The 22,564-nt window shown below is 33.2% G+C and overlaps 1 protein-coding gene across 1 annotated transcript in view; it reads right to left on the bottom strand.

Moving 5' to 3' along the window:
• Positions 1-10,178, bottom strand: part of LOC106462864 (aquaporin AQPAe.a-like) — a 32,215-nt gene extending 22,037 nt beyond the window's left edge. Inside the window, exon 1 of the mRNA XM_013922833.2 lies at positions 9,555-10,178. Coding sequence (XP_013778287.1) covers positions 9,555-10,124 — 570 coding nt within the window. The 5' untranslated portion in view covers positions 10,125-10,178. The remainder of the gene's footprint in view (positions 1-9,554) is intronic.
• Positions 10,179-22,564: the final 12,386 nt, after the last annotated feature.

The following is a 22,564-nucleotide window of genomic DNA, read 5'->3' as shown; positions in this document are numbered from 1 at the left end:
AATACTCTATCACGATATTAACTTTAAAGGTCTATCCTACTAAATACAAATATTCTATCACGATATTAACTTTAAAGGTCTATCCTACTAAGTACAAATATTCTATCACGATGTTAACTTTAAAGGTCTACCCTACTAAATACAAATATTCTATCACGATATTAACTTTAAAGGTCTATCCTACTAAATACAAATATTCTATAGATTCAATCAGCGTTCTCTGATGGTAACTTTATAGTTTGATTCACCAAGGCATGTTTCAATCTTCTGACATGAGGACCACTTTAAGACTTGTTTTTAAGCCTTGCGAATATTAACGACTTGTGTGCACAATAAAGCATACAGAGGATTAAAGTTTGGAAAATAAGTTTCCGTGACAAACGTCGTAACAAAAACTGAACAAACCTAGTTACTCCGAGTTCAAAAGAGTGCGGAAATATTTGTAACATTCGGGTTCTGACTGTTTGAAAACTGTTTAAATGACTTATAATTTCGAGTATTTTATGATCTCAAATAGTTGAAATAAAAATGAAATGAAAATTGATCATGTGGTTGAATTATAATATTAAAAATAGTGTAAAAACACTTCAGCATTATCATATAGATTAAATTCTATAAACTTAGTTGCATATGGACTTCTTATTCGAAAACTTATAACTAAATGGAATTTGTTGGTTATACGATTAAACCAATCAGGATGATCTGAACTCAAACGTTCCTCAGTGGCTCAGGGTAAGTCTGCAGGCTTACGACGCTAAAAATCGGGTTTCGATACATTTGGTAGCCGCAGTATAGATAGCTCATTATATAGCTCTGCGCTTAGTAACAACTAAACCCTAAATTAAAAGTTAATTTTATTTTGTTTTTATTATCGTAGAAAAAAAGAATTTTACAGAATAAATTTGTTTTTCATTAATTTCTCCTACTGATCTCCAACCCGATCAAATATTTGTAGCCACAATCAATTCGTGGTCACGTAGTCTTCATAAAGCTCTGGAAATAATATACATTTATGATGCGATCTAAGATATATCAAAATATTCAAAGTCCCAAGAGAGTTCTCCATAGAGTTATTGGGAAAGCATGTCCGTACTGTGTTTTATCCTCAGTATAAGAAAATCGTATTAAAAATTCCATATGTAGCGCTACTGTAGCATGAGATTAAGGTGAATGTAGCCTAATGGGATGACTGTGTGTTTTTAGATGGACAATAGGAAAAAATATCATAGAGATACTATTTTTATTTGCTTTCATTTCTTCTATACAGTATAGCCGAGAAAAGGAAATAACTTCCAAGTATCACTATTAACCTAACACGTGCATTCGAATTCCATCCTGGTGGACAACCGAGAAAACATACATTTGTTGTAAAACATTATTAATTTTTAGTAGGAAAATATATATATATATATATATTTATTTATTTATTACCTAATCCATATTGGAAATGTAGAGGTCGCCACGAGTCGTCTTCCAACTGTCCCGATACTCTAATCTTCGTATAGCTTCCAGTGCCGACGATCTGGGCTTGAATCCCTGCGATAGCACAAAATATTTCCCACAATTCAAGCTTTGGGTGCGTGAAAAGTGTGACAGTTTATTCATTAGGGGGATGGTGAGCGATAGGATGCTGCTGAAACGGCTTACTTTCCTCTAGTCACTAGTTCAAAATTAAGGAAGGCGCCAGATAAGCTTAGTATTTATATCTTCAACAATTCACGTTCTCAGTTGTCTTCTTATCCTCACACTCCTCCTATGGCTGGCCTTCCGATCTTTTACATTTTCCTCATCCCTTCTCACGAGCTTCAACTTAATGATATCTTCTAACAGTTTTTTTTTTTATACAGTTTTTTCACAGCCCATTCATTCGTTTTTTTCTCAAAACATCATATTCTTAGCGCTCTTCCATTGCACTGTAATTCAAACCTCCCATCTTCTTTCTTCCTGAACGCCCATCATTGGTTACCATAACTAACTACGAGAAGATAATGATTTGGGGAAACAAAACTTGAACATTTTAGGAAACCTCTATCATCTTGACAATTTGTTAATCTTCTTTTATTCTCAATAGAAAAATTTCAGTTGTTGCTAATCCCGCTATAACAGACTTGTTTCACCGAAGTCACATCTCATCATTGTTGCTTGAGAGAATTCAGAAAATATAGTAGGCCTCAGCCGCTTATATACTCGTCGCTATATGTGTACATACGCGTAGTTACATTTGATAGTTTTCTCTTCTTTATTACTTACTTTCTTTGACCGGTTTCGTGATTTCAGAGGTCACTCTTCAGGATATAATTTTACTGAGAATCCAAAACAAAAACATTCAAATACCGTTTTTCAATTAAACATAAATAAACTAAATTAAATACATACATTTTTCAAATGTATAAACATATAATACACTCCTCGTGTATTAAAAATGTTCATTCAAAATAAATTTAGTTCAAGTGTTTTGTTATATATATATCTACTACATAAAGACGAAAAGCCCTCCGTCTGTTACAAAAAAATATCTCGGGGGTTTGCGGTACCGATCAACAAGCAACTTGCACGGAACGACGGCGCTTTCTGCCGCGACGTGCAAGTTTATCTTTTTTTTTTAAATTCTTGGTGTTGTTGGCGTACTAAAATCATGATCATTGGCTGAAATTCCTCATTACGTTTGCTTGGTTGTTAAGGAGACACATTGATATAAAAATCATCAAATTTTGTCCAATCGAAACCTTCGGCTACAACTTTATAATAACCCGCATGTTTTGCTCACAGACCATTTCAATTTTGAAAATGCCCAAATTAAAGTACGCTTCTTCAGCTCAGCCAGCAAACAAAACTAAAACCAGAAAGTCAGTCCAAAGAGAAATTTATAATAAAATTCACTGCCTTTACCGTCACAAGTAATAAATTGCAGGGTTATACAGTGGACCAAGTAGAAAGATATCTTTGTGAATCAGTTTTTTTCGATTGTTTCAATCTATAAAAGGGCCCGGCATGGGCTTTTACCAACGAATAGTGTGATTGACCGTCACATTATAACGCCCCACGGCTGAAAGGGTGAGCATGTTTGGTGGGATGGGGATTCAAACCCGCGACCAGCAAATTGCGAGTCGAGCTCCCTAACCACCTGTACCTTGTAATTTACAAGCAACAAATTTATCTTAATGCACATACAAATGCTTCGTTTGTTTGTTTGTTTTGGATTTCGCACAAAGCTACACGAGGACTATCTACGCTAACCGTCCCTAAGTTAACAGTGTAAGACTAGAGGGAAGGCAGCTAGTCATCACCACCCACCGCCAACTCTTGGGCTACTTAATAGAAAGTTAAGTTCGCTTCTGGAATGTAACACCAAAGAAAAGCAGATTACTCTCAAATGATTAAGATCTAGCATTTTTTCAAACATTTGCTAGGGTTGAGTATCTTTATACTTACTTATTGAAGTACAGAGTGGTTCAAGTTAGATATGAAATTTCTTTTAATGATCTATTTTCGAATCACATGGTTCTACTTTCGTCTGGCTGCAGCTTTTCGATTATTTTTATTTAAATGCTTCAATTCGAGTAACTTCTAAGCAACCTAATAGGCTAGCCGCCAACACTTCCAAAAATATACTCAGGTTTTTCTCGAAAAAGCTATTGAGCTTTTTTCGGTTAAGTTTGCCTATGTCAGTTGCATCATTTAGTTAGGGACTATTGTAAATGTAACAGAATGTTTCCTTGTTTTAAATCAATCCTAGCGGTGGGACTAAAAGCAGGTAAAATATAAATAGGATGACATATTTTGCAATTGACAAATGTCACAACATTTTGATAACGCAATTTATGTAGGTGGCGCTTTACAAATTTGAATATAGAAGTAATCATGCGCGACTGCTAAAATGTAGACATATACCAGAAAAATATATTTTATTATCTAAGTGATGGCAAAAATGTAAAAGGGGAAACTCGAAACTAAGAGTTGTGAAAATTGAGTTAATTAAAGAAATAAATAAAGAAGAGGATACATTATCACTATGCTGTCGTTGGAGAAAGGTTATTTTATGACTGATCACTAAAAACTTACAAAGATAGTTATAGATTCTCCTGATAAATCAAAACATTTATTGTTCTTAATTTTTTTCGGCTCTTATGTGCTGTTCATGAGGAGTACAAACTGTTGATAATACAAGTACAATTTTAGAGAGAAAAAAAACACAAACAGACAGACACACACACATACACAGAGGTAATGGAGCTCAGTAACCGAACAAGCAAAATAGCCAGCTTACAGATATATATACAAAACATGAAGTACGGTTTAAAATCTGAACACGTGCTTCCAGTTTCGGAGGACGAACCCTTTTAATCACAGAGCTGCTATATTTATTCGAAGATGTCGTAAAACAAGCTAAAGACATAAAGTACAAATCTATATTACTGTATCATAAGCACTTTCAATAGTGGCGATGTTTCGTTCCTCACCTCGAATAAGAATGAGTTCGGTTTAATGTTGAACATTTGTGACCTGTTCTAGACCAGGTTAATTTTGTTACTACACTGGAATGTTAATGTAAAATCAGCGATGGCTCAGAACTATTATTTGGGGATGAGAACATGCTGTTGAATACGTTATATTGAACTGTTGAAACGAGCACTAAAAAACCGTTGTCCTCATGTACTAGGTAGATTATGGAAAGCATTTAAGTGAGAGGGATTGTGCTTTGGACATGACAGCCTTAGATGGAGTATTTTAGCAGGAATATTGTCAGAATTTACGGTCGTCAGACACAGATGTGGCGACATGGGCGTAATGAGGCTCCAAAATCATTTTACTATAACCTTTGCATATCGATTATCTGCCTTAAATTAAAACTAGGCTTACGCAATGAAAGGACTCGCTTTATTAGGTACTATTCCTTATACATATAAAAAAGAGGGAGAATTTTTGTTTTATTCAAAAAGGGAATATCATTCTTTTTTTTTCCATAATCTACCTTCTGTAACCCTCAATGGCAAGGTACTACTCTTAACATTATGTTCAGCTGTATAACTATGATTATAAATACAGTTAAATCATGTTCCTTTCATAACAGTCTGTGGAATGCCTTCAAGCATTTTATGCACGTTCGACAGTTCAATTTATCTCAATCCAATTGATTCAAATGCTAAGCATTTCGTTCATCATTGCAATAACTTTTATTTATTTTTTACTGATGGAGGGGTGGAGGGAATGCTTTGGCTTCTTTATATAACACTGGTTTTTTATAGCTCTCCAGTGGCACAGTGGTATTTCTGCAAACTTACAACGCTAGAAACCGGGTTTCGATACCCGTGGTGGGCAGAGCACAGATAGCACAACTTGTAGCTTTGTGCTTAACTTCAAACAAGCAAACAATTTTCAGAAAATTCTTAGGCGGATTCGGAATATTTTAATATACTTTTTGTATATAAAAGGTTCTTTTTTCCCCGATTTTTCTGTCAGCTCGTGTTTTACTTCATAAGAAATGGGGCGTTTTCTATCAACTTCAATGAATATTTGTTGTTATTAGCATTACACACAGAAAGTTTGATGTCTGAAATAATTTTAATTTAAAGTACACATTTTCTTTTCTAGCTTATTACTGTTCTTATTCATCCCTACGACATCAAATTACTTTTTTTTGCTTGTTTTAGGTGGAGAAGTCTCTTTCTGACTGAAATTATTGCTTTCCAAATATCCCACTGTAATTAATAGAGCTGATCATAGTGAGACCAATCCTCAATCTCTGTATCGTAGATTTTAACAGCTAAATTGTAACATAAAATCATTTATATGTTTTTGATATCAGTATACATTACAATATTTGCTGTTTTTTTGCCTTGTGTCCCTTTGACCGTATTAGAATAATGTAACGTTGTACTCAAACCGTTCATAAAGTCTCCTGAAATGTTATACTTTTATGTTGAAATCTGATTTCACAGTTCTAATATCACTTATAATATTAAACTTATATTTTAAAAAAAGACATGTAATTTTGAAAAAACCATTAGCTGCAAAAGTCAAAATTTCTGTTTTCTCAGGAATATCAGATGACTCGTTACGCCTATATAATTGCAATGTGCGTGAGAAGTTAGAGTTAATTCTCTCACAACCAGCTATTTTCTTTGTCGTGCACTTATTAGTTGTTAAATTACTCAACTTATTTTTGTACAAAGAAGTGGAGATTAAAAAAGGGTTACTTACACCAAATCAAAACTTTATCACAATATATTTCAATCATACGTTTCTTCTTTTTTTTTTCAAATATTGTTCGGTTTTATTAGGAGTGGGGAACATCTGCAGTTATCTTGATTATCATAACAATTATTCAGAAGTGTATCACACTTATCTTATCAGATATTTTTGTACATAATATATATCTGTCAGACAAAACAACAAATGAAGTTTTCCCCGTTTATCATTGGTAGTTCTTGTAGTAATTCCAGAATAAAAATATAAATGTTTTATCTCTTTCTCCTGATTACTGTTACAGAAACAATCAGGCTAATATTTGTCAGGCTGTACTTCTAACTTCTGATTAAAATAAAAAAGAAAAGAAAGAAGCTGCATTGCTCTACTTTATGAGTTAAAAAACTAAGGAAAATATGCTCTATTTATCAATGATTTTATCAGTTTTTATAACATATGTTGATCTCACTCAGAAGTTCGTGAACTTAAAAAATATAAATAGTTCAATTTAGAAATATACGACTCTTACCATTTCTGTTTTTATTACATTAAGTCACATAGTCTCACCCTATTTTGGGCCCCCAGTGGCACAGCGGTATGTCTGTGGACTTATACCGCTAGAAATCGGGTTTCGATACTCGCGGTGGCCAGAGCACAGATAGCCCTTTGTGTAGCTTTGTGCTTAATAACAAACAAAAACATATTATTATGATTCTTATTGTACAGACAGACTTTTGTTTATTATCATAGGATATACGTTCTAGTCTATGCGCTCAATATTAGGAACTAAAACCCAGTTATAACGTAGGTTTGAAATACTTGGATTTTTGATATGCTGGCATATGATGTGTTTTCTATCTATTTTAGTGATACAGAGATTTTATTAATTGTTCAATTGCTTAGTTTACATGCAGATCCAGAAAGTTGTTAAGATTACTTTTATCTAGTTGCTTCGTTTCTTTGATCTATATAGAAGGTTAATGAGTATTCTGCCTGAGGGGATAATGCAGTAATATAGAGCATGCACGTTAAAAGGATTGACACTCTGTAATATCCTTTAGTTCAAACATACCTCTGGAATTTTTTCAATTTTTCAATTTTTTCAATTTTTCAAGAAGTCTTTGCCATGACTATTTCACATGTTTACCATATATAACTACGTATGATAAAGAAAATCAAATTCTAACTCTTTTAAAATATTAACTCTAATTTTAGTGAAACTTTGGTTGCTTAGCCATGAACATGCATGCTTCATAGCATTGATATAGCGATAACATCCAGAGTATTCTGGATGACAACTAGTAGTCCTAACAGTGTTGACATGCTAATTTATCCTAACAACGTTTGTTTTCATTAAACTCTTTTTAGTAAATAAACAAAGAAAATAACTTTCAATTATAATTTAAGAAATTTTAAATTATTCAATACCATTTTAATGTTAGTCAAGGAGGGGTTTGCTAGATTCAAGTTTTTTTTTTAAGTTTCCAAGATAATTTCAGAACAAAATCCTCTTTGACCAAATTCAAGGAATTTTACAGTTTTAGGCCTGTGCGAACCATGTTTTGTATAAAGTTTGTGGTTCACTACTATAATATATATTAATGGTTAATTCAAGAAGAACAGGTGAACTGTAGTGTCTATTGTGCTTATTAGTTTCTCGTGATGTATAAATTTTGTGGTTGAACAATATAGTATCTGTTGTGTTAGTATATTCAAGAACAGGTGAACAATAAAATCTACTGTATCTGCTAATTTTGTTATGAAGTATAGTTTGTAGTTGAATATTACAGAATTTATTGTGTTAGTTTATTCAAGAGGGACAGATGAACGGTAGTGTCTACTGTGCCTGCTAATTTAATTTAGTCACAAAGAATAAAGTTCGGTATTGAACAATAGTGTCTATTGTGGTAATTTAATCATGAGACATAGAGTGCTTAATTAAAGAAATACTCTTTCGTACAAAATTGATTATTATATATTAGGTTATAAATTGAACTGTACTATATATTGCTCATAAAGTGTAGTATTTTAGGTTGGATCGTGGTGTACTTTTGTCAATATTTATAAAGTTTTATGTGCAACAGTAGTGTGTATGATGATTGCTTAGGTGTTATTTAGGTCGTGAAGTACAGTGATCTACTTTAGTAAATGCTTTAAGTCAACCTTGAAGTACGGGTTTTTATGTTGAATGGTAGTGTTTCCTGACCTAGCTTATTCGTGAAGTATGGGATGTTACTAATTCAGTAATAAAGTACAAGGTTTCCTTTCGAACTGTGTGGTGATGGGGATTAAGGCTGAACAGTAGAGCAGCGATGTTTACTGTACTAAATTGCTCGATTAGTACAGGGTTTTAGTTGAGCAGTTGCTTCTACGGTGCTAATTTATTCATGAAATTCGGGATTGAATGTTGTAGTATGTTGTCATTTTTGGTTATTGACGAAGTTTAGGGTTTTAGGTTTAATGGTAAGACTTATTATATTTAGCCATGAACTGAGAATGAGCTGAAGATTGAACTTATTTTAATGTCTTAGTTTCTGAGGCTTAGTTACCTAATGTTTGTTTTCCATTGCTGGATTACTATGGCGTTTAATAGCAATCAAGCTGAATAAAACCATGACACGTTTTTTTTTTCTTTTTTATCGTTAACTAATGTCCGTACTGAGACCGCACTCAAAATACTATGTGACCAGTCCCTAACACAAAGTTGGACAACCCTGTCTGGCTAAAACTGTTCAGAAATGTAAAGTAGTCGATATAATATAAGTAACGAATGAATATTCTTAATAACATCTATTCCGTAGACAAAGTAAACAGTAACTCTAACTAAATACCTAAATAAATAATGTAAAAAAGCAAAAACCAAATCATGAATAAAACGATATTTTTAAATATTTTTTTAAAGGTTTGTTGTGCTTACAACATATAACTGTATTTCTTCTTAACTGAAAACAGAATAAACATTTTTAAACCAACAGCAGAGATTATATACGAATAGATTCAAAACTTTTATTACTAACAGCAGAGTGATAATAAATAATTATATTTTAAAAACAATCCTTATTAAAATAAAATAAATCAAACTAATTAATAAATCATATAAGAAGAATGTGGAAAACTAATTCCCTAATCCAATTAAATGGTCTTTCAAAAAAACAGTCGTTTCAAATATAAATTATGTGCATGTACATGAAAAACTAGTAAGTTTTAGAACGATACGTTTTACCATAATTTTTAATTAATTAAGCTATTGTGTCTCAGTGGTTTGGCTTTTTATAAGCTTAACTTGGTAAGCAATCGAGTTGTAGTCGATGCAATAAATCAAGAGTGTTAGGATGTATAAAACCTTAGTGTCAAAAAATTAGACTTACAGCAAACATATGACAAGTGGCGACAGAAAGACCGATGGCCAGAGGGGCTGATCCTCTTACATCTAGTCTGTTGCCATCACACACAGAAAACACTGTAAGAACCAGGACAAATGTGATACAGATTTCCACAATGCACCCTTGTATGGGGTTTAAATGCGGGTGGACAGTGGTGGCCCCTAGTAACTCCTGCTGCGCTAGAGGTGTTAGCGCTTTCAAGACTGCTGCCCCTGTGATTGCGCCCACACACTGAGCACACACGTAGAAAAAGGCACGAAGAATAGAGCATTTACCGGTGGCTAGAAAGGCCAAAGTAACAGCTGGATTAATGTGCCCTCCGCTAATATGACACATGGCCTGAACTATGGTACCTACAGTCACTCCGAAAGCTAGAGCTATTTGAACTACAGACGGCTTGTAATCTTCGTCCCAGCCAGAGATGCAAGAACCGCATCCAATTAGCACCAAAATCCCGGTTCCGATGAACTCGGCCAACAAAGCTTTCCATAGCATGTTCTCGTTGGAAAGCTCATCGATTCCACACACCGCACGGAATTTTCGAACGCGCCCCATACCTTTTAATGCAGACAGTGTAGTTCAACAGCCTTTAGTGCAGCCGCCAACACGTGCGTCCACATCACATTCTTCTGTAGCCTCGTTATCATCAGTTGGCCTTTACTGAGTCGAAAGAATGCTATCCAATCAGGTGCGCGATCAGTGAATTGCTGACGTATCACTTCTGACGTCTCTTGTCAGTAAGCAAACAGATCTCAGGGCTGATAAAATTTTATAATTTCCTGTGATTAGATTTGCATTCATGACGTAACTTAATCTTGTACTAAACCTTTTCACATCCACAAGAACATAATATTGCACCGTTTATGTATTGTGTGCAATCCACAAGAACATAGTATTGCACTGTTTATGCACTGAGTGCAATCATTACATAGTTTGCTGGAGTGATAATGTTACCATGGTGACGTTTCTAGGAAGTTGTCGGCGATGGGCCCTCCTCAAGTAAAAAAGAAAAGAAAAAAAAAAGAGTTAGTGTGCCGAAAGCTTCTTGCCAACTATAAAAACAGAACCGCTATCTGCCTCTATCCTACTTTAATCTTTCAGGCCACAAGTAAATATAAATATATTTATACAGGAAGAATTAACTTCTGAACAACTTCCGTTATAAAACAGGAACAAAGTTCCAATGACAATGCAGTCCTTCTACAATTTAGTTTGGGTGTTCACCAGCAAGTTCCTGAACGGATAATGAAAACGTTCTCATACATAGAGCATGACATATGCTACTCCAGGGTGAAAATAGAAAACATTACCAAGGTTAGTTTAAGGGGCAACCGAGCTGACGAATGTAAGTGAAACAGCTACATGGGATCTTACATTCGTTTATTATTATTACTTCAATGGAGTGCAGAGATGGGGATTAGAAAAGGGAAGTATAAAGAAGAAGAATCTGAGCATCATCTTGTCATAAATATATATATATAAATTTATAATGATTCTAAATAAAAACTATGGACACAGTTACACACACAAACATATATATATATATATATCGCTAAGAGTGAAACAACATCACGTCAGATGGTAATTATGTTACCTAAGAACAAGTATGTTTAATAAGAACACAAAAATATGCATTTAAGGGATATTTAGTCGTTACTTTTTAGACGACAGTACTGTTACACAACTATTTATACGCATACATGTTTGTTTATTTAACAAATACACGTACTCTTTGTAATGTGGTTGTTAAAGCTGTAATATTTCCTATAATTTTCGCTTCGGTTCTGCATAGTTATTGAACTTTTAATCTTCACTTTTTAAAATCCACAAATAAACTGTTCCGTGTGGTATTGAACCACAATAGGTTTCCTCTCCTTTTAGTTTAGAAAGGTAAGCATTTCCTGTTCAACAAAATAGAAAGGTAAGCATTTCCTGTTCAACAAAATTTAGAAAACATATAGTTTTGCTAGTGAAATAGCCAGATCATGTGTGGTTGATAAATGCACTCTAAGAGAGTTAATCCTATTTGAATAAGCATGTAGCAATTCGTTATCTCTCTTTAATCAGATTATATCAGGCTTTCTTTCCATCAAGATCTTTCTCCACTTAGAGTTGTAGCCATCTTTCTTGTTATGAGTTTATCAGTTTATTACCTTGAGATATTTGTTCTATTCTTTGTCCATAGTTAAAACACTGATTTGGGTTTTTGCCATAAGTATTCTTCACACTCTTTTCGTAATTCATTCAGGTCAAAGTTCCTTTTAAGTGTGTGATACACTTGCGAACCTCTAGTTAGAGCGGTTATTACTTGTTGGAAATCAGTGCACCTGAAAATATCACAACATATACAGCAGTAGAGGGCTCACATGAGAATATCACACACACGTGTAGAGGTCTCTCCTGAGACACTGTAGCAGTGGAGGGCTCACATGAGAATATCACACACACATGTAAAGGTCTCTCCTGAGACACTGTAGCAGTGGAGGGCTCACATGAGAATATCACACACACACCTGAAGAGGTTTATCCTGAGACATTATAACCGTGGAGGGCTAATATTATTTAGTCTAGGCAGGTAAAAGATACTATATACTATTATTTGATTTGTTAAATACTTCTCAAACATTTGTCACATTTTATGAAGTATGCATTTATTAACAAACGAAAGTAAAATATAAACTTGTCACAAGTATTATTGTGTAGAAAATGTTTTATCGAGAAAGACAGCTCTTACAAATATAAGGAATATACGAAGAAACAAATGGACAGACAGCATTGAACACTTTGTTCACAGTCTCTTATATGCGTATATCAAATGTTTTATTTGAAGTTCTAATACAAACAATTGGTTTTGTTATACTTTTGCTCATACACTATATTGTTTAAAAATTGTACTATCAAGTAATCATATAGACAGTGCATTATCATAATAGATACCTTTAAGCATGAGCAAATCGAATCTTATGGTCAAGACTAAAATAAATCAAAACAAAGCATACTTTCGTGGAGACAAAACCATAACCCTCTATTTCACATTGTAACGTACAGGCAACATCTATCTTTGTTGCTTATAAAAATACTTGAATACTGTAGCTGAATATCCATGCTTCCCTCTAACATTCGAAATAAACCATGGAATAAGTTGTTGGCTTCTCACTTGAAAAATGCTACCTCTAATTAACGTTTCCATTTAGAACTTACCAAAATATATTCCACAAAAAATATATTTTTGTGCAATATAAGAAGTTCAAAGAAAAATATTTTCACCATATTATCATAATACGTGCAATAGAATGTTAACAACAGTTCATATCATAATACGTGCAATAGAATGTTAACAACAGTTTATATCATAATACGTGCAATAAAATGTTAACAACAGTTCATATCATAATACGTGCAACAGAATGTTAACAACAGTTCATATCATAATACGGTTTGAAAAATCATTCACTTGAGTTGAAATGAAGCCAAATTATTTTCATAAAACGATTTACAATATAATTTAGTCATAAGATTCAAAATCTATGGTGATTAAATTGAACCGAATCAGTACTTGGGTATCCATATTATGAACACTATTTTAAACCGTAATCATAATAATAAGCATACGTATAAATTATACCTAAATTTCACGCACAGAGCCAAAATATTATGTAATCTGTAAAAGTATCAATATTATTTAGCGAAATAAAACAAAACATAAAAAATAACTTTAGATTTAACCGGATTAGTGAACTTGTATGATATCGATAGCTCCTGACGAAGCTGTAATAGCGAAATAATGAGCTAATAAAATTACATTCTGGAGATATAGGTCGTTATTTTATTTACGTTTATAGAATTATTATACATGGTGAAGTTAAAAATTTGTAATGTACTTGTCTATGAAATATTTATCACTTATGATTAAAGGATGGGTTCCAATGAAGGCCGATTTAGGTTCTAAAATTCAGTGAACAACAAAGTAAAGAGAAAGGAAACAGTAAGTAGTGTTTTCGGTAGTCATGATAACGCCCTACCTCCAAACAAGTCAACATGGAGATTTGTACAATGTGTTTGTGGATATAGGATGTATGTTATGAGCATTGTATAGATTTCTGCCGAAAAGTATTATTCATACAAACGGACTCGTCTTTAACATCAAGCACGTGCACGTGCTACCATAATATTTGCACGAGACAAAATACGTATCATACATGAAAATAAATGTGGTACATACACGTGCTTATAGCATATGGACAATCAATAAATATGTCCCCAAGAATACTGAAAAACTCAATAACAGTGACATCTAATATTTATATATATTCTGACATCGTATTCTCTGACATTTGTAAATAATACTGTGACATTTAATATTCAAAATCTTTGTTTTTCAAGATTGATCAGCAGACATGGCTAAACATGAAAAATGCGACAGCGATCCTCTGACACTCATAGAGTTTCTGGACACTTTAAGTGTCAAAATCACATCATTGACGCAGCAGTCTCAGGAAAAAGCAGTAGTTCTAATGATACTGATAACTAAGGTTCTATGGAAAGCATAACAAGGACAGTGTGGTTTTGAACATTTCATATTTGTATGTAGTCTTTCATGTGACATCCATGCTTCATGCTCGCTATTGGTTCAAAGGATAACACTGCGAGTTCATGTAAGTGTTTCTTTTATAATAACACCTTGATAAGGTAAACTAAGGTGTTTGTGTAGTTAGTATCAGGTGAGTTCCAGTGATTGAAGTTCATGGAAGGGTCAGAAACAGCTCTTATAGGGAACCATTCTTTGTATAAAAATACGGTCTTTTATTTATGCATTTCAAGGCCATTTGAAGCCTGATGATTAGCATACTGGGAATGCGACTTTACTAATTTATGGTTCATGTTCTATTGCCACATAAACATGCTCCACGTTTTGAGGTCGTGGATACGCTACAGCATTGACTACGTTATATTAAAAAGGTTTTCACAAACAAATCTGCAAGTCACGTGACAACCACAACCGATATCAAGTCGCGGTGGAATGAATTGTCTCAGAACTACATTTTGATAGTGTTTGATATATCTTACGTTGTTAATATGGTGACACCGAAAATCGGTCGCTTTTGGGAAGAGTATGTAACGGCCCTTTCCAACGCAAAATATCTATACACTAAGATCACATGTGTTCAGATTGAGGACGTGGGGTGTCTAAGACAGGGTGTTCCTTGAATTTAATGGCAATGGAAAACAAAGGAATATGGACCAACTTAAAGCACCAGAGTTATCTATAGAGAAACCTGCAGAATATCGTACTCCAGCTATGGTAAGCAAAATGAAGCGTTTTGTAATAGAACACTAAGATCGGTGACCAAAGCCGTCCTCGTACTCAAGGCAACAGTATACAACATAACCAAGAAATATTCCATCTAGAAAAGCGACACGAAGCACGTAAACACAAGTCGCTTCCATGAGAGAATTGGAGAATGAAATAGGTATTCAGGCTATTCCATAGTAAAACATACCGGTCAAGTCGCCAGATGCAGCACCTATAAATTTCTGTGCAATTGGAATGTTGAAATAGACGCTGAGAAACCGTCCTCCTCCTATACTAGATAGATTATGGAAAGCGGCAATGATGTGGTTTTGCGCTTTGGACATGGCAGCCTCATGAAAAAATCTTTAGATTGAAAACTACGTTGCAGGAATATTCATTAGATGCACGGTCGTCAGACAGAGCATGACCGGACGTGACGACATAAACTGAAACGACGAGGTGATGCTCCAAATTCATTTTAATATAACATACCCAAACTCTGTACAAGAGTAACAGTCAAATCTCATTATTCGGCCAGACAAGAATAGTCCGAGCATTGGCGGTGAGTTCTGTTGACAAGCTTCTTTCCCTCTGGTATATCAGTTTAAAATTGTTGACGCCTTTGTGTATATAGAGCCCCTTCATGTAGCTTTGTGCGAATATTCTAAGATAAACAATACAAATTTCCACTCACTTTCTCCTATTTATGAGCAATTAAATAATTTGACTTTGAACATGTATGTTATTCATGAAGTTTTCACGAATGATTTTTATATATATATACTATGCAACAATATAAATGAATACCGTTTCAAAGATCTAATGAATCGTGAAACGGGCCTAATATGAAATGTACGATTTCAAACACTGGTGCCCTCTAGTGTGAAGGTAAATACTCTTAATATAATAATGCCTCTATAGGCTCGGTGTTACAATGATGTAATGAATATTTTTATGTACATGATATTTTACTTTAGTAATTGTGCTAATTCCTACTATAAATTAGTGAATCATTATTTAAGGATTAAAAATTTGTCTTCACCTAAATATCATCGTGTGTAATTGTTGTTATAAATTATAACAGAATTGTTCAAGGTATATAAAACTATATATTTTTATATATTCGTTCTTGCTTTTTCAAAGACTATAACACGTGAAAAGAATATCATTTGAACAAAAATGCTGAAAATGGTTTTGTTCGTTTGTGTTTAAGAGAAAAGCTACACAATGCGCTTTCTGCATTGTGCCAATAGAGCGAATCAAATATGGAATTTTTACGCTATAAGCCGTCAAACTTACTGTAGAGTCACGAGAGGGGACACATAAAGGAATAAAATGATAAAATATGAGATTCTATTGATATTAACTGTTTGGCGCCATCTGTGGTGCAAAATAAACAATAATTTCAGTCTATTTAATCTTACAACAGATGGCGATACGTACTAAATTACAAAATGTGAATGGATGAAAGATTGACTACGAAAGATTTTAAATATAATTACTCTTGCTACTTATATTGATTTTAAATTTAATTCTTCAATATTACCTACCATTTTTGATATATTAATTAATAAATTATTAAATTACTCGAATTTGTTTTATCTGAACAAATGTTCTTATATTCACCTCTAAATATTGTATTTTACCTTCTTCTATCTAATACATACATATTTTGAATTATTTTTCATAAATATGAAAGAAAAAAGTAAAAAAGGAGAGATCAGTTTTGAAGGATAGTCAATAATAGACTTTGTAGGTCATTTACAATCGATCTTTGTGATTTAAAAATTATTTATACGCTTGGGATAAAAGAATAATAGTTAAATAATTAATACAATACATGCTCCATTTATTTCAAAACGATTTTAACAGCAAATGTTAAAAAACACTACTCGATTAGAGAGAACAAAGAAGAAGGAAATGTTAATGCTTACATAGCGATTTTAATGTATCGTAAACTATTTAATATTTGTTTGAAATTTTTGTCACGATTCTATTGTCATAATATTGGTAGCTTTTTACAAAATTTTTCTATGTTTACTTTATCTATGTATACATTTCTAAGTTTGATAAAAAATTTATAAGGTCGAACGTCGCCTAAATGAAAGCATGTCCGAAATGTGTATCCGAGTGTTCAGCGCAAAAACGCTTTCCGTACATCGGGGCCGCGGTACCCTATAAGAGTGACATTCAAATCCCACTATTCGGCCAGGCAAGAGTAACCGAAAAGTTGGTGGTGAGTGCTATTGACTAACCGTTTTCTCTATAGTCTATCATTTAAAAACGAACAGACGTCTTTGTGCGAAAGTTCTAAACAAAGAAACGTAACTTTATAATTAACAGTTTCACAAAATGTTTTTATTTAAGAGAAATGTATTGAAATTATTAGGAAAAAGGAATATTTTGGAGAATATCAAATACAGAATAACTTTTGAAATAAAATATGTATATACAGTTGTCCCCCGGTGGGACAGCTGTAAGTCTTCGAATTTACAGGGGTTCGATTCCCCTCAGTGGACACAGCAGATAACCCGACGTGGCTTTGCTATAACAACACACACACACACTATAGTTTTGTTTCTTTAAGGGAAGGAAAACGTATCCCATGAGAACCTAGATCATGGCAAAGAGAAGTAATTCTGAAACGGTAAGGTAAATGACGAAAGAGTAGTCCCTTGACGATACATCTAGGCATATTTAACAAACTCTGGAAACGGGAGAACACATACAATAACGAGAATACGGGGAGTTCACCTGCTTCCTAATATCCTAATGCTAATGTAAAATTTACATTAAAGAAGTTACCAAAGGCAGCGGCTGGGTTAGGGCATAATAATGTCAGTACTAAACAAGTCAGGGACGCAAGATATGAGAAAATGGAGTTGTACATAACAGTCGCATATGCCTTACCTAAACACAGGGAAAACATCGTTATTGATGTCAAATAAGATAAGCTATCCTTTGTAGAAATCTCTAGAGGCCCCACCACTTGCATTGCTTTTCGCATAACTTTGCGGAATTTTGTGAAAGAAGCTTATATTTTACAATAGGAAAGGTTTTTTTTTATGTACAAGTTGAAGTACCTATCAAGAAGCAACTTCAAAATAAAAACTTTATATGTCTTAAATACCGAAAGACAGCTACATTTGTAGAACGGCTGAAACATGACGAAAATGTAAGCATGAGATACTTGAGGCGTAATGGGGATTTGATTTCAAGATGTAAGAGAAAAATGTATACAACCACTTCCTAGTTTGACACATGATGAATCTGTCATGAGAGACAAAATCCTATACTTCATGAGTAACTGGAAAGAATATCTGTAATCTATTTAGTGACGAAACATGTTAGGGAATAAATGAAATTATGACGTAACGAAAACTGCACTTTTTCATATTAACTAACAAAGCTTATGATTTGAGATATAACAAATATATATGCATTTCATTGAAATGGCTAGATACATCTTTACATTATATCATTTATACTTACAATTGATCGAACACAAATTAGTGATTACCCTATATAGTGTCCTGTTATTATGTATGTGTGTATAGTAATGTCAAGGTATCAAAATAAGCCGTTTTCATATACATATAGATGCATGTAATTCGGACTTGTAAAAATAAAGTTCACTCTGCTGTGTATATAAGTATCTAGATGAAATAGATAAGTTCTCTTACATTATAAGTACTTATAAAATAAACGTAAATATACATCATTATATAATGAGAGAAATGGTAAAATGATCTTCTAGCTTTGGATACAAACATATAATCTTCGTTTTACCATCTGTTTACATGTATCCATCTGAAGACTTTGAAGAACGTTTCTAAGTTTTCTTTAAATTCGAGGAATAAAGCCTCTTATGATATATGTTCTAAAGTCTAAGTCGGAATATTCTAAAAGAAGAGAATATAGAGAGTAATTCCACCTCTTCTAAGGTAGAAATCCTTTACATGAATGACGTGTTAAATCTGACAGATCATAGATTACATAAGTGCCAAACTGTTTTGGAGATGGCTTGTATTATCCTGTCGAAACCAGGAATGATGTTGTGCTGTGAAATAAACAGAAACTATTCTAATACTTTATTTTTGAACTCCAGGAAATGGAAGTTAAGAATAAAATAAAGTATATTCATTAATCTAATATTCTCTATTCCCCAGATAACACTGTTCATTTGTATTCGCTCCACTAGTCTCGTGTCTAATCCTCTTCTGAAATTCCCAGCTCATTTCGTGTTTTATGAGTCCTTCTAAACCCTTTCCACAAAATCGAGCTTTGAAGGTGGAGTAATTCATGCAAACTAATGCTTCCCCACGCATATGGCTACTGGTTTCGTACCTCTAGGGGCTATAAGCTAGTTAAACTTAGGTCTCTCTCTCTGACCATATTTCTCTCGTCATTTTTTTATCATTATGGTTATTTTTATAAAACAAAAAGGAAATGATAACATTTTTAGGAGATCCAGAAGAGAGTCTTATTTTAAGTTCTGAAAAGTGCCCACGGAGTTATTCACTGAAGAGTTTACCGTACTCATCACTGGTATAACTTGTGTGTGTGTGTTTTGGAGATATAGAAAAATTATCACGATAAAAAAGGCAAATCAAGACCCGTAACAAAACAAGACAATTTCAAACTGTACATAGTATGTTGAAAAATAATTATCATGTATTTCCGACATTGCAAGGGTATAAAACGTATAATTTAGACATAAGATACTTAATATGCTTGCAGTAAATATTTTAATTATGGATAGAACAACTAGAAAGTTTTCTTTATTTGGTTAGACAATTATAATTAGTCCAGCGTTGACTCCTAATGGCTTGAGTAATTTGTTTGTGATGAAAAAAAAAATGGAGATATCATTAAATGAACAATTATACACATTTAGTCCAATGTCTATTTACGTCACTAATATAAAGGTGAATGATGTGGCTGTTATAGGATTTGAAACGATTTATTTACCTACATAGTATCATTAGTAGACATTTTCTTAACTAATTATTACCAATTGTTGTATGAAACGTAACATCTAACACATCTAGGTCTGTTTCATTAATGAAACGGATTTCATGTTCCATTTAAAAACAATCTGTTTGGACAAGTTACACATAGGCTACATTACCAACTCTTCTCTTTGGTCAGGATGACCTCTGACAAATATTAAAATATAATTATTTGTAGGTCACATATAAACGAAACCATTTATAAAGTGTACAGGAACCTTCCACAAGGCTGGTGTTTCTTTGAAATACCTTATATATATATATATATATATAAATGAAGCACGTCTTCGTTAAGATGTCTGAAGAGACTGTGTGGAAAGATGTGTCTATTAACACTTATGTATCAGTTGATGTATCATTGTTATGAATTTAAAATCACTCACTTACTTTCAAAATATCACTAAAACATTTGAAGTAAAGTTTGGAGACGGCTTGAATGGGTAGTGAAAAAAATTTATTACAAGTATACAAAGTTTCGACAACCTTATGTCATCGTCATCAAACTATTTTCTAAAAAGTGGGTTCCTCTTCATCAAATATTTGATGTGTTTTAAAGAAAAATATTAACACAAATGCACATAAGATAAATTTCATTTCCAATGTCAATTTTAAATAACACTCACGTTTTAATGTACTTTTATAAATAAGCCATAGTCACCGTTCTTGTATTCAGATGTCTCACATCATTACAGGAATGCCAGACATATTTAAAAAAAATTAACATTTTAGATACTCTTGAAACTTAAAACATTTAGTGGGTTTTTTTTCCATTTAAGTGACTTACAGAAAAAATATATTTGTAATCCACGCATAAAGTTAAAAAAAAATCGCTACGCTGATATGTTATCAGAACGTTTCCTTCCAGTTAACAAAATAGCCATGCTGATCTGTTATCATTATGTCTCCTTCCAGTTAACAAAATTGCCACGCTGGTCTGTTATCATCATGTCTCCTTCCAGTTAACAAAATTGCCACGCTGATCAATTATCAGAACACCTTACTAACACAATAACAGCTTAATTACTATTGCAATAATATCTCCAAAATACTGAAGAAACGTATTAACGTGAGATCTGTAGATACTTTTACTAAAAAAAGGCAATATAGTTTCTCGGAAAGATAGTTATACACAGGATGAAGTAAAAGTAGCTTGTTCCGAAGATTTTATTCAACATTAGAATATAATATTAAGATATTAATGATTAATCCCATTTTCCTGGCAATGATTAAGATGTCCCTTCATGGTTATTTTAATTTGCACTGGTAAGTTTTTAATTTATAACAGATTAAAATGAATATTATTTCTCAAGACTTGGATCAAGTTACGTTTGCCTCACGTTGCGTAATGAAAATTCAGGGATAACATTTGTAATACGTCCTAAACTTTATAGACTTTGAAGATAATTGGGTAAACAAGAGGGAATCCTCAATAGCCGCGGCACTTGAAATTCTTTTAGGCAGGATTAGAGTAAATTAATCAATGAGACCTTGGGCATGATCAAATACATCAATCAAAAGGGCTTGACTTCCTGAGTCCAAAACTGTAATTAGATCTCAAATCAGTCAAGCGATTACGGAGCTACGAGCTAAAAGTTTGTACTCAAAAAAAGGAAAAAAAGAAAGCAAAACAAAAACACAGAGCCATTCTATGTGTCGCCATACCGCGGCTAAAAGAATTACAAGTAAGTTTTTTACGCATTTGTTGTAGACTGGAGCTGTTTGGTTATTTCTAGTTTTAGCCAAAAGCTAAACAATGGGCTATCTGCGATCACTGCAGAAAAGTGAACCTCGGGTTATAGCGTTCAGCACTTACCACTGACCCACCATGGGATTCGCTGGAGCTAATGCCCGTTTTTGTTTTTAATATAACTAAAATAACAAATCAAATTGTAAATTTCTAGACAGTTTTATAGAGTATTTATCCTTTTTTTTTCTGTGACAACTATAAATGAATTATTCAGCAGTTACTCTGAAGAACTTTAAATGAAATGTTTTTAGAAGAACAACTGTCAATGAAATCGTTTTGAAAGTATGAACCAGTAGAGTAATAGCCCAAATAATCACACTGGTGAAACGTGGTGTAATCCCATTAGTAATTTTCATTCTATATTGGAAGTTAAACTAATAAAAAATGACCTGTGGACTTTCCATTCTTTTGATAGTTTAATAGAAAGGAATGTTTGTTTTTTTCTTTGTTTGTTAATAAGCACAGTGGACTTCTGTGTTGTGCTGACCGCAAGTATTGAAACCCTATTGTTAGCGATGTAAGCCCTTAGATTTACCGCTGAACTACCGGGGGGGGGCGAAACGTTTTTGAAAATGAAATAATAAAGCATTTCAGTGCAATTCTCTGCGATTGAAATGACTTCGCAAATAAGCAAGATATTACGTAACCTTGAATATTTTATAATAATTGTTTGCTTTTTAAGCACAAAGTTGCATAATGGACTAATTGTGCTGTGCCATCATAGAGATTAAAGCTTAGGCCATCGTGGAACCGTTTATAAGAAACCTTACAAAATTTAATTATATCGTAATCTCACCAATAAGTAACCCCGATGAACAGAGTGTTTTTAAAAGTTTTTCCTTCGTTAATAGTAAACAAAATGGGAAGGGTTATGTTTTAGCCTTCCATAAATTCTAAGTTTGTTTGTTTTTGAAGTTAAGCACAAAGCTACACAATGAGCTAT

The sequence above is a fragment of the Limulus polyphemus genome, unplaced genomic scaffold, assembly GCF_000517525.1.
Source record: "Limulus polyphemus unplaced genomic scaffold, Limulus_polyphemus-2.1.2 Scaffold49, whole genome shotgun sequence".
NCBI classification, from domain to species: Eukaryota; Metazoa; Arthropoda; class Merostomata; order Xiphosura; family Limulidae; genus Limulus; species Limulus polyphemus.
Note: the sequence above shows the minus strand (reverse complement) of the source record. Positions and strands in the feature narration are given on the sequence as shown.